Source organism: Perna viridis, chromosome 8, assembly GCF_037379345.1.
Source record: "Perna viridis isolate PV_CMFRI_1.1 ecotype Kerala chromosome 8, ASM3737934v1, whole genome shotgun sequence".
NCBI lineage: Eukaryota > Metazoa > Mollusca > Bivalvia > Mytilida > Mytilidae > Perna > Perna viridis.
In genome coordinates, this window is record NC_142452.1 from 31,116,535 (window position 1) to 31,129,287 (window position 12,753).

The following is a 12,753-nucleotide window of genomic DNA, read 5'->3' on the forward strand; positions in this document are numbered from 1 at the left end:
AAGTTACACGTATATGCATGTTTTGTGTACCATATATTTTTATCATTACTCCATGTAACCTCTGTCTGGTCTCATTTCATATGTCTTGACAAATATGTGGTCTGAATACCATTGTTCTACAATGGTTCATTAGAAACAAAAGTATATAGACCACGAAAAAAAAAAAACAAAAACAAAAAAGAATAAAGAAAGTAAATAAACCATTTCGCATTCAGACAATGCTAACAAATGCTATCAATTGAACAGCGCGAAAATTTGGATAAAAAAGTTTTCGCGCGAATTTTGGTCATTTTTCGGTAATGCATGATAAAGACACCCTACTCTTATTATATTATATGGTAGCATTTAGAAGAAAACAGTTTTTAATGGAATTACCATTACTTTTCATCATAAGAAGGGCCTTAGTTTAGAAATTAAAACAAAGCAATCAAACGAAGAAACACGACAGAAGTCAATATTCTAGTATATACAGACTATATATAACTCTGACAAAATTTACGAAGAAAGCATATTCAAACTCATTTAGTCTGATTAAAATGAACAAATTTTACGAATCGGAAGCGGTCAATGAATCAACGTAGGATGTACCGATTGCATTTATCAAAACTTACAGCTTTGACTTTTGAAAGCCACACTGTTGAGGTTAATCGTTTTGATATAACGTAGTGCACATCTTTGGCAAGTTAGGCATTTATTAAATCACTTAACATACTTTAAGGAATGACTGTGTCCTTTTTACGTTTTACTCAAAAATAAACAAAACCACAGACTTTCAGTTGTAGTGCAGACCTATATATATGACTATTATTTTTTTTTTAAAGAATATTGTCAATAAAACGTGACACTGGTTTATGTCTCTCCGTGGAAGTCAAGGTCCTGAATATTGTTTCCAGATCACCCCGGGCGACAAACGCATGACGAAAGGGAGCAAAATCAACTTAAACAGTTCGAATAAGCTTGTAACTTAATTGATTTTTTTGTCTTTGACATGAAACAATGATTAACACTCATAGGAACACATGAATGTTATAATAGCGATAGTACATTAATTAGTCCTGGCTTGATCTTATCAGGAACAAGACAAAATGGACAATTCTTGTTTACATGTTCATTAACAAATACCATTGTATTAATTATAGACCGAAATGCGCATTTTTTTCTAACAGTAATTACATGCAAAAATCAGTAGACAATTTTCTCACGACCGGTTAGGTCGGACTGAGTATGGCCATCGGAGCGCGTCTTGGTTATATTCTTTTGGTTCTGTTTTCAATAGTTTTGCAGTCTTTATCTGCACCTGGGAGATCTAATAGAAGTATAAGTAAGTAAATTAGTTTTCAACCATTTTGAACAAGTATAAATCTTACATGTTAGATGTATAACTCTGATACGAAATCGAAATATGACGTCATTTATTTAAGATATTTTACCACCGCGCGTTTTTTTAGTAATAAGTATGATAATTATAATGAATTCATGATCAAATAAATTATTACAGCATTCTGCTGCAGTTTCGCATTTAATAATGCGAATGTAACTCGAGTTTTTTTTTCTTTTACAACATTGAATCTGACAAGTTCATAACTTGAGCAATAAAGTGAACAATAATTGAAAACAACAAGAGTAAAATACAGAATAATGCACGGATTCCGTTGAAAGAAAATTAATGTAAAATTACATGAAACATTTTCAACGGGGAATTTCTTTGTAAATCGTCTTTAGCTTAATACTTAGAAATGTTAAACACGAAAATGTATAAGATACATTATTCGTAGTTATATTCACCTTGGTTCCCTTGATTACTCTTTATTTTGTATCCCTGTGATAACAGTTATCTTATTTGTAAATCTATTTCCGGTTTTACAGTTGTCTCTTGCTACATCGACAAATACGTCGTTTTTCTATAATTAAGGATTCTTATTTCAGACATGTTAACAAACAAAAACGAAAGGCATGAAACTAAAAAAGAAAGAAGAAAAGCGAAAAGAAAATGAAACAAATAATAATAATAATAATAATTTGATTGTCATGAGAGACACATTAAATCAAACTAATGATTATCATTTTAATAATCTTAAGATCGTTATTTTTGAAGGTAGTTAAAACGTATCTGAATGATTGATTATTACAGATGCCGTAATGTTTACTAATTCTTTAACTAAGGAGGGGTTTACCTATATTTCACGAGGAGTTAAGAAAAAAAAAACAAAACAAAACAAAACAAAAACATAAAAACCAGCAACAACAACAAAGAATCTTATCAATCGTTCATTTCTTTCGTATTTATGTATACATTGAATTGAATCAAAGAAAGATGATATAATTTTGTGCAAAGAAAATAGAAATAATCTTGTCAAAAAAATCCAAATACTGTCAAGTTAATATTGTTTATCTTTAAATTGCTTATTTAAACGATATGCATTTGTATATTATAGAAATAGCACTGAAAATTTCAAAGTAAATATATATATATATATAGAAAGGTCTGAAAATTTTCCAACGATGCTAGAACTGTCAAATTTGCGATGCAAATTTTTGGTCGTTCCCTCCGCGGGACTCGAACTCCCTATATGTAGGTCAAACTGATAATATATGACATGATAACACCCTTAAGGATATTAAGCAAATCATAACATGACACATTTAACATAATTGGTCAATTGTCCAGAAATAAAAAAATCATGTACATACTTATTGTCTGTAATTGAATCACGTGGTATGTTCCTTTCCATGTATTTCAATCGAAATTCCATCACTACTTATACCAAATTTACAAACATCAACATTGTTTTGCAATTAGAACAGATACAACACATAATATATATATATATATATATATATATATATATATATATATATATATATATATATATATATATATATTTAACAGTTTAACAAGTGATTAGTTAAATAATTTGCAGTTGTGTATAATAAAAACATGTAAAACTACAAATCGTAAACTAATTTTTTTTATTTATGATGAAAACATTTTATAAATCACTTATAAATCACTTATTATCATTCTCATTTTATAAATACAGAAAACGCAAAATTCATTGGTACATTTAAAATATCAAAAAACGAGATGAGTGTTAATAAAATTATTTTTGTATTATTTTTATAAATGCTATATATTTATCTCTTTCCTTTAGGATGTAGAACATTACTTGATTTGATAGTGGTTGTTGATGGATCCGACAGTATTTCTGCAAAAGATTTTATAACATTGAAAACTTCATTAGCTGACTACCAAGATGCTCTTAACCTTGCTGATGATCAAGCTAAATTTGGATTGGTATTGTATAGTACAGACGTAGCGGCTAGAATTCCTTTATCGTCAGATAAAAGTCAGTTGAGAAGGGACATCCTGGCCTTACGCCACCCTAGAGATGGAACAAGAACAGATTTAGGTACAAGATTTTATTAAATGAATATGATGAAAACATGATAATTGATAGAAACGGATTCTTTTTGTTATACGAATGACATTATAAATCCATTTTAAAATACATCTATGGATGTGAATATAAAACATCAATAAGAAATGCTAACATGATACATGATTATTTTAAAATTATAAACTTTAGTATGTTTACCCTTGAAATATGATTTATATTATTTTTTAGGAATCAAGGCAATGCGAGAAATGTTTCAAAAGACAGGCAGGAGAGATGTACCAAAAGTTGGAATAGTTATCACAGACGGCATTTCCAAAGACCCGGAAAAGACAGCCAAGCAGGCAATCTTGACAAAAAACTATGGGGTAACAATATTTGCAGTTGGTGTTTCACAACTCATAGAACGAGAGGAATTAAACTCAATAGCTTCAAGTGCTGATAAAGTTCTGTCTATAAGCACTTTCGATCAGCTCCGGTCTGTAGTAAAATCCCTTGTCAAAGAAGTCTGCCCAACAACCACAACAACGACAACAACAACCACTACAACAACGACGACTACGACACCGACGACTACAACGACAACAACTACTACTACACCGACACCATCGACGACAACAACAGCAATGACGACAACAAAAGACTGGGGTAAACGACTTATTTTAAGCTCAATTTAATTAATTTTTAAGACTGCCCATATGTAGTGCTTAATCGTCTCCAGTCCACCCACAAAAATGCAACATAAAGTGGGATTAATCTACTTATGTCATATCTGGATGAAATAACATGATGTTATACGATAGTATACATATTTTTTGGTCGTTTTGATAAAGCTTGCGTCTTGCATATACTGTAGAAATCGAAATATACTTGGTGTTTTTTATTGATCAACTTTGTACAACCTAAAACTGTTATTTTTTTACAATTTATTTTCCCTGAGGTTTAAAGGAGGCACATCTTTAAGTAACAAACAAAAACTTATTTCTATTTTCTGATTTTAGATCCTTGTGATGGATGCAAGATGAGAAATGGGGCAGGGTTTAACAGTCATCCGACCGACTGTAGTAAATTTGTTCAGTGTTACTTTGGCAACGCCGGTATCAAAGCGGCGGTGATAGTAGAATGTCCTTGGGGAAATTTCTGGAGTCAGGAATCACTCACATGCCAACCTGCAGGAATGGTGCAGTGTCCGAATGGTAGGCAACAACTGCAACTCAAATTGTTACATCGCTTGATTAGCTTGCGTTATCGGAAGCATAATTTCTTGTTTCCTTCTCTACACAACCATAACTTCGGATCTAGAAATCCATTCAGCTTTTTGATGCAAAACTTTTTTGATGGAGAGGATGATGATCGCTAATTATTGTATTCAGTGTATATAATTGGCAAACTTTTTCTGGGTTATAGATTGGTGTTATGCTCAATCGTTGTTTTATATTGGGAAGTGGAAACTTAAAGTTTCTTTGATATGAACAAATAAGGACATAAATCACTACTTTAGATATCTGCACACTTGTGTTGAAATCGGATGTATACTTTTCACTTTTAGCGTTATTTCTTATGCTCTCTTTGAATCAGTCGATCATAAAGAAACCGCTACTTGAACTCTCAGATGAAATACAGTAATTGGAGTCACTAGTATTTGCAAACTGAACCATAATTGTTACTGTTTAGTGTTATTTCTACAAATAATTTGTTTTTGTATATTTACCCACAGAAATGGCGAAAATGTTGTTTTTTTTTATCTTTTTAATCATTTCAAGAACTATTTGAAATGTTCAGACTATCCAATTTTGTATGCTTTACTTTTTTTCTAAAAATCTACCTCAGTATAGATGATTATAAATAAATACTAAATACTCAATCAAAGGCGTTTTCTTCAACCCATGTTTATTAAGGAGACATAAGAAGCAAGAATTAACCACCACTTTTTATTTTGTATGAACATTTCAAATAGATTGTGAAAAAAAAATATATGTACTGAAACATATGTGATCGATCTTGCCTGGTCGTCCAGTATAAAACTTTTCATTTTTTTCGACATTTTACACTTCTTTCAATAATTCTTGCAGACAGATGTCTCCTTGACCAAACACTTTATACCTACGAGTCCCTCTCGGGCAACTGTGGCTCATTTTGGGCATGCGAGGCCAACCAGTCCTATCCGATGTGTTGCCCGTCAAACTATAGATATAGAAGAGGGATCGGATGTGTACCTGATGATACATGTAAAGATGCCTGTCCTCCGCGACAAGCTTCATTTTTATCGCCGGACAAAGAAGAAAGAGAAAGAATACCCAAGGGAGATACAATAAATGAACATCTAGAAAAGATGCCGAAACGAATTCTCGTCAAACAAAGTAAGTTCTTTGAGTTGATGCATTGTATTATCAGCTGTTTTATTTTATTTTTGTGATATGTGTGGTTTCATAACGGAACCAATCTACTTCTTCGTTACCATTGACATTATTAAGCATAATAACTAGAACCTTTTTTTTAAAAACTTCCTTCTGAATGTGAAATAGAGAATAATGGTTCCTAATACTACAATATGATGTTTTCACCATGCAGAACCTTTGCAATTCACAAAGAAAGCTGTATTCAAAGTTGTTTTTGTATCAATTGAGAATTGATTGTGTATCATCATGCTATTTATTTAAAACGGTGTTTTTTTTTCTTTGTGTTTTATTTATTTTTTTTTTCTTTAGAACATTATCAATTTCTTATTCACAAAACAATTAACATGTATGTTTTTTCAACAGAATGCGACAAAAAGCCAGTCCTAGACGACCCAGACTTCTTTGAACAATACGTAGAGTATAGTGGTTGGGTGAAAATGCCATGCGCTCCGGGTACCCATTTTAATGCCAAAGATTGCCACTGTACAGTTATGGCAGAATTCAACAAAACAGTTGGTAAGTACACATTCGTTATACAAATAACGACATGAATGAGTTATATTAAAAATTACTTTTGGAAAGATCTCATTCAAAAGGTCCTCATACGTGTAATAAAACAGCAATATAACGCACTAAACGCCAACAGATCAAAGGCAATTTTCCAACAAAAGCATGTCTTTATCTAAGTAGCAGTCCACATAAAATTCAGGCACTGCCAATGGTAAAGTGATTCATGGAAACGAAAAACCCACCAAACAAACGATGCTTTTCCAGTCTACGTATACTATACTTCTACATAACAATAATCATTTCTGCATTCAGATCTGTACTTTTTAGAAAATCATACATTCATCTCCAACATAATTCATCCAAATGAAACAAAATCATAAAAGATAACTCTTACAAAGTGCTAATTTCATGTACTATCTTTATAATTTGTATCCCAAAAGCGCAACAACCAAATGGAAAACCAGGACTGGTTATGTGATCAGTATCTTTTTTCTGAAAGAGAAATAAAACTGAATTCGGTGGGTTTTTTGACTTGCATGAATCACCTTCTGTCTGATATTTTCGATAGACAGCTACTTAAGTAGAAAAACAATTAATTTCTGTTATAAAATGTCCGTCAAGAGTAAAAAAAAATATATAAATTGTCTATAGGGTCTGGGTTTCATGATTAAATCTAAAACATCAAATTTCATCAAATCCCTCCATTTTGTTTTAAATCTACAAAAAAGAAAGAAAGAAGAAAAAAAAAATATTCCAAGATTTAAATATTTCACAGCCATGGACGGAAGAAAATTATGATGCAAAAATATTTGTTTGCAAATATTTGTTCTCAATTAACAAAAAATCTCATCTCCATCTGTCTTTGCCTAAGAACGATTTGGCTTTCCTGTCATAATTTGAGTCGAGGAATGAGTTGAAGTAGATTTCAGTTTCATTTCTATATTCAAAAAGATATAATGTATGAAGTTATAAGTTTTACTGTTAATCAAGCACGCACTATCAATATGAACAGGAATTTGAATGGATTGTTTTTGTTTTTGTTTTTTGTTTTTGTATTTCGTGATTTTATTTTATAATTGTGATTTACAGGTGATGTTGTCCCGACAGGTAGACTACGTTTTGTATTGTCTCTTGCTTCTCTAACTTGATGCCACTGTTTTGAATACGTTCTAACCTTCCTGTTAAAGCCTTCCTGTCCTTATATACTGTGAATGACTACAAAGACTCTTATTCAATCAATTTTATCGTGCGTTTTTTTTACAATCATTTCAAAATCCAAAGCTCCCACAATATATTAAGTGCAAGTTAGCTCATTCTTTGTTAAATAGCTGTCTTTGTAAGAATCATGCAAAATCTGAAAAATGTGATACACTCCAAAATAGACTACATACTTTTATTTTTGTAATGAAGTTGTTCTATGGGTCGATATTATGAAATGTGTAATTATTCATTCAAATCTGCCTGCTCTTAGGAGATAATTAATATTGAAAATCCAATAGATTCTATTGTATTTAAGTGTCATTTACAGAGTAACCTCCCTTAATTTTGAAATCTGCAATGCATTCTGTAGAATGGTTTTCTCATAAGAACATAGGTTATATGACAAATCGAATGTTGATTTCTGTTTACTATGATAATTCAAACAAAATATCCCCCCAAAAATACATAGGCTTTTCATCCATGAATCACATTTTGCATGATTCTTAGTTGGTGTGCTATTTAATTACATGTATGTACAAAAGACTCTTTGTAGTCCTTCATAATATAAATTCCCGGTAGATGGGTTTGTTCCTTTTATGCAATGTCGTTGCTGTTACTTAATTCAAAATTTGTTGGGTTTTAGTTTTCGAGTAATGTAATAAATTCAATGATTCACTATATAGAATAATAAGATCATGAAAAAATAAATAAACGAAACATAAGTAACCATTACACATTTTAGTGACTGAATCTTTACAGAATGTTGTAATTTTTGCAATACTTTGTTGATCTATTTAGATAATATTTGTAAAAAATTAACATGTTATCAAAATATTTGCTAAAGCAATGAGCCTTAATTGCCCAATACAACAACAGTTCTTATTTCATACCGAATTTATTTCAGGTTGTAAGTCGAAAGTTAAGCTCGACTTCGGAAAGAATTTCGACGGAGCTCAGAACCCAGTATATGTCGTAAACCAGAACGTCAATGTTAGCAACGGCATTGCGAAATTTGACGGCAAAAGCCTGCTACGAGTACCACAATTGTCCAACGTTGATCTCGGTGGAACGGTGGTCCTCAGGCTGAGGATCAAGGAGAAACGCCGAAAGAAGCATGATAAGAGGTCGACAAGGCCACAGGCAATTATTAGCAATGGAGATTGTGGTAGCAATGCGTCATTACTAGTTGCAAAGGAGGAAGACGCTATCATCTTTGGTGCACAAGCTGATGGTGGCCATTTTACAAGCTTCACTATTCCAACACCAGTATGACCATTTAAAAATATACGCATTTGTTTTATTTAGTTTTATTTGATTTTAAGGAGGTAGACCTAGGCTAAGGGACATAACTCTTGAAATCAGTGATATGTTTGTATCATACACAATTTCACCAAAGCCTTTAAAGCTTTTCTTTGAAACAGAATGTAACCAGACCAAGTTACTTTTAAGCTTACATGAGATTGATGTAAAATGGTGAATACAAACATTCCAATGATTTGTAAGAGTTGCGTCCCTTACCCAAGGTCGACCTCAACTTTCTAGACGAGTGGAAATGTAATTTCTATTTATTTTGACCTCTTTATTTTACCAAATAATCATGTCATTCAGACAAATTAAAGAGGATACGAAAAGTTGGTAGTTATATTTATCGATTGTTAATGAAATCGTCGATGTAATAGGCTTCTTACATTGTTTCTTTCTTTTAACGTTGTGACATGATTCAGTCTACTGTATGTCCCATTAGCGTTCTTTTATGTTTATGAATATAATTTTAAAGGAAGAAGACGACTGGAAAGATATTATATACAAATATTCTGGTGGTAAACTAGAAGGGCAAGTCAACAACGTCAAATACTCGAAGTATACAGACGGTTTAGGTAAACAGTATTCATAATCATGAGTATAACCTTGGGCTTTTTTGGCCATAAGTATTAATATAACGACAATTGCATGATGACATTTTTAGCAGTCTAATTGTATTACAATATACAGGAAGTAATACAGGAGGTTTAGCGCTATATAATCCTGGATTACGCATCATTTTCATTGTCAACATTATAGTCTTTATCTAAATATTGTCATTTGTTATATGGACTTCACTTTTTTCCAACTGCAAAAAAGTGAAGTCGCTTTTCACCCTTGGACCTTAAAGACGCTCTTCCATGGAAATGCAAGTCACCTGATCGCAATTCTGTTTCCTCATTGGCCAAATACTGATAACTTAGTGGCGTTCGAAAAAAAAAAACAGTATCGAAATTAATTGCAGGCCATGCGTTATTTTCTGAATAAAATGTAGAAAATTGTAAGTAGAAAGAACAAAGTTTTACCGCATCGGCTGTTTGTCAAAGATAGTACTTGTTTAACTATTCACTTTAAAAATTGCCGTGTGTTTTTGCTTATCATTTCGGTGATTGTGTTATTATTCTTTATGACATTGAAATCAAAGATAATATTTAAACTAATGTTAGAGTGGACATCAAAAGCTCGTCCAAGTACCAGTCAGCAATATCAAATGATTGTCGTAATTATTTGAATTCAAATAGATGCTAACTTTTCTGAAGTAACTAGTATAAATGTAGTCTATTTTAAACTCATTTATATACTATTGTAACTTTTTTGTTTTGGTCTTATCATCCCTCCGCTGAAACGCGGAAGGTATATAGTGTTCATGTTGTCCGTTCGTTTGTCCGTCAACAGTAGTTATCCGCAACTCCCGAGAATCCACTGAACTGAATAGGAAGTTTTTCTGCCATCTGAATGACTTTTGGGTTTCCCTGGTGCAAAAATTGGTTTTCGTCATTGTTCGACTAAAGAAGGGCATATTCTAAATAACCGCTGAATGGAATTTGATGATACGTTCACTGATTCTCTATTACATGATGCCACTGTGCACCTCTTACTCCGATTTTCCATTTTAAATGACTTTTAGCGTTTCCCGATGCAAAACATGGACTTTCTCATTGGTCGACATGGGGGCCATTTGATGAAAATTTCACAAATTCTTTATCACAAACGCAATCGTACGTCTCCTATTTCATTTTTTCCCATCTGAATGACTTATTGAGTCCCTATATGGTTTCTTGATAGAAGAACAATTGTCCTTTTCAGAAAAAATCGTAAGTGTAAAATTAGTTGTAAATTATGACGTCACAATACTTTGATTTACTATGACGTCATAACTTACGACTAATTTTACACTTACGATTTTTTGTGAAAAGGACCACAGGGTTGCATCACGTGAGCTTTTGTTCTAATTTTGTTTGTTTTATTTTGTAACTGTCATAATGATGTATAATGCTTAAGTAAATATGGATATCTACTCCATGTTTTTTTCGTTTTTACCAGTATTTGAATATATATTTTATATCGTGATCGCAGGTACTCTAGAAAGAAGAGCATGTGCACTACAAATAGGGCATGGCCAAGACATGGATGACTACATTGGTGATATGGATGATGTAGGTTTTTTTTCCAAAGTACTTTTTGCATTTCCACATTATTAACTTTGTTTACATCATGATACTTTGTTAAATTAAACGATACCGCCCGAATATGAATTGTTTTGACGGGACGCCTTTGTGACCCATGTCGGGGAAAATGCATTATTGTTTCTAGAATATCACCTTAGTATACTCACTTGTAATATGACGGTTGCCGCTGGCGCAGCTGGACTTGCTTAATTTTCAGAAGCACTTGATGTCCCCCCGGTATTTTGAGGGAGTTTATATTGCAAGTGCTTTATTTTTATGTGTGACGTCTTGTTTTCCTTTTCCTTTATATCGTCTGAATATAGCTGAAATATTGCTGCTCGGACGTTAAACCCCAACAAACAAAAAAAAAAAAAACAAACTTTTCCTTTATCCTCAGGTTTTATGTGGAATTTATTTTATTCGGTCATTGTTTATGTAGACCGTCTTTGTTTCCTTTCAGTCTTACTGACGCATTGTTTTGCTGGTATTTGAATTGCGTTAGAAAACAAACAATTTTTTAAACCTGTTTTTTTTAGGTCACTGTTCCTTAATTTTCCCTTTTTTATTGTAGATCGAGATGTTCACTTGTATGCCTGATGATTACCGTTGACAGCAAAATTTGACAAAAACATGAAATCCAGTCAGTTACCTGTGTGAATATATGAAAACATCTTTAAATACTATATATTTGTTGAAGTTATCAAGGCCCCTATTTGCGTGATTTAAGTTTTATTTATTAAGTAGCTCGGAGACATTTGTATCAGTTTTATAAATGGAACTTTGTTAATTCAAATATGATTAGACCAAGCACATTATGAGGTTTTTTTTTCAATTTGAAATATGTAGTTATAAGGCATTTGTATAGCGCTTTTTGGTGATGATGCATTTTTATGCTTAGTTTTCAATTTTAAGAAATTGATTCATTTTTCTAATGCGAATAAGACACATATATACAAAATTTAGTATTTTTGTCCTCTTTTACGTACTCAAAATTCTCAAGGTTACGCAAATATTTCTAAGAATATTATAATTTCAAAGCACTTTTTATCACCTCTAATTCATATTTATGTATACGTACGTACCTATATGTTTCCATGTATTGACATAGTAAATAAATTGTAAGTACATGTGTTGCTAAATTCCTTTTCGTTCCAATCACACAAGTTGGGGAGACGCGGTATGGTGTACATGTATTTAAATGCATAAATACAGAAAACATTAAAAACATAATAAAGTATATCGAATCAATGAATACAATATAAAAAGCAAAGCAATTTCTGCGTTTTCATTTACAGTTTAAATTTTGTAAAGATTTAAGTAGCTGTCTTTGTAAGATTCATGCAAATTCTGAAAATGTGATGCACCCCAAAAAACGCTACATATTCTTATTTTCGTAATTATGTTATTTTATGGGTCTATATTATGATGTGTGTAATAATTCATTATAATCTGTCTGCTGTCAGGAAATAATCAACATTGAAATTCCAATAGATTCTACTGTATTTGAGTGTCATTTACAGAATTGTCTACCTTAATTTTGAACTTTACAATTTTTATCTCCTAAGGAGACGGATTATATGAAAAAAAAAAGAATGTTAATCTCTGTTTATTATGACAATTCAAACAAAATATCAAAAATAAAAGTATATAGGCTTTTCAGCCATGAATCACATTTTGCATGATTCTTAACTGGAGAGCTACTTGAACACTCAGAAGTTTCATATACGTATCTTGCCAAATGTAATATGCCATATAATTTTTTGTTTTGTTGTCATACTC

At 31.9% G+C, this 12,753-nt stretch overlaps 1 protein-coding gene across 1 annotated transcript; it reads left to right on the forward strand.

Moving 5' to 3' along the window:
• The first annotated feature begins 1,173 nt into the window (after nt 1-1,173).
• Nucleotides 1,174-12,104, forward strand: LOC148610213 (protein PIF-like). The gene is made up of 11 exons (XM_088542442.1): nt 1,174-1,321; nt 3,153-3,410; nt 3,627-4,043; nt 4,397-4,591; nt 5,468-5,755; nt 6,158-6,310; nt 7,394-7,411; nt 8,409-8,770; nt 9,282-9,381; nt 10,883-10,962; nt 11,546-12,104. The coding sequence occupies exons 1-11, from the start codon at nt 1,225-1,227 to the stop codon at nt 11,582-11,584; spliced, it is 2,007 nt and encodes a 668-aa protein (XP_088398568.1). The 5' UTR covers nt 1,174-1,224; the 3' UTR covers nt 11,585-12,104.
• The last annotated feature ends 649 nt before the right edge of the window (nt 12,105-12,753 follow it).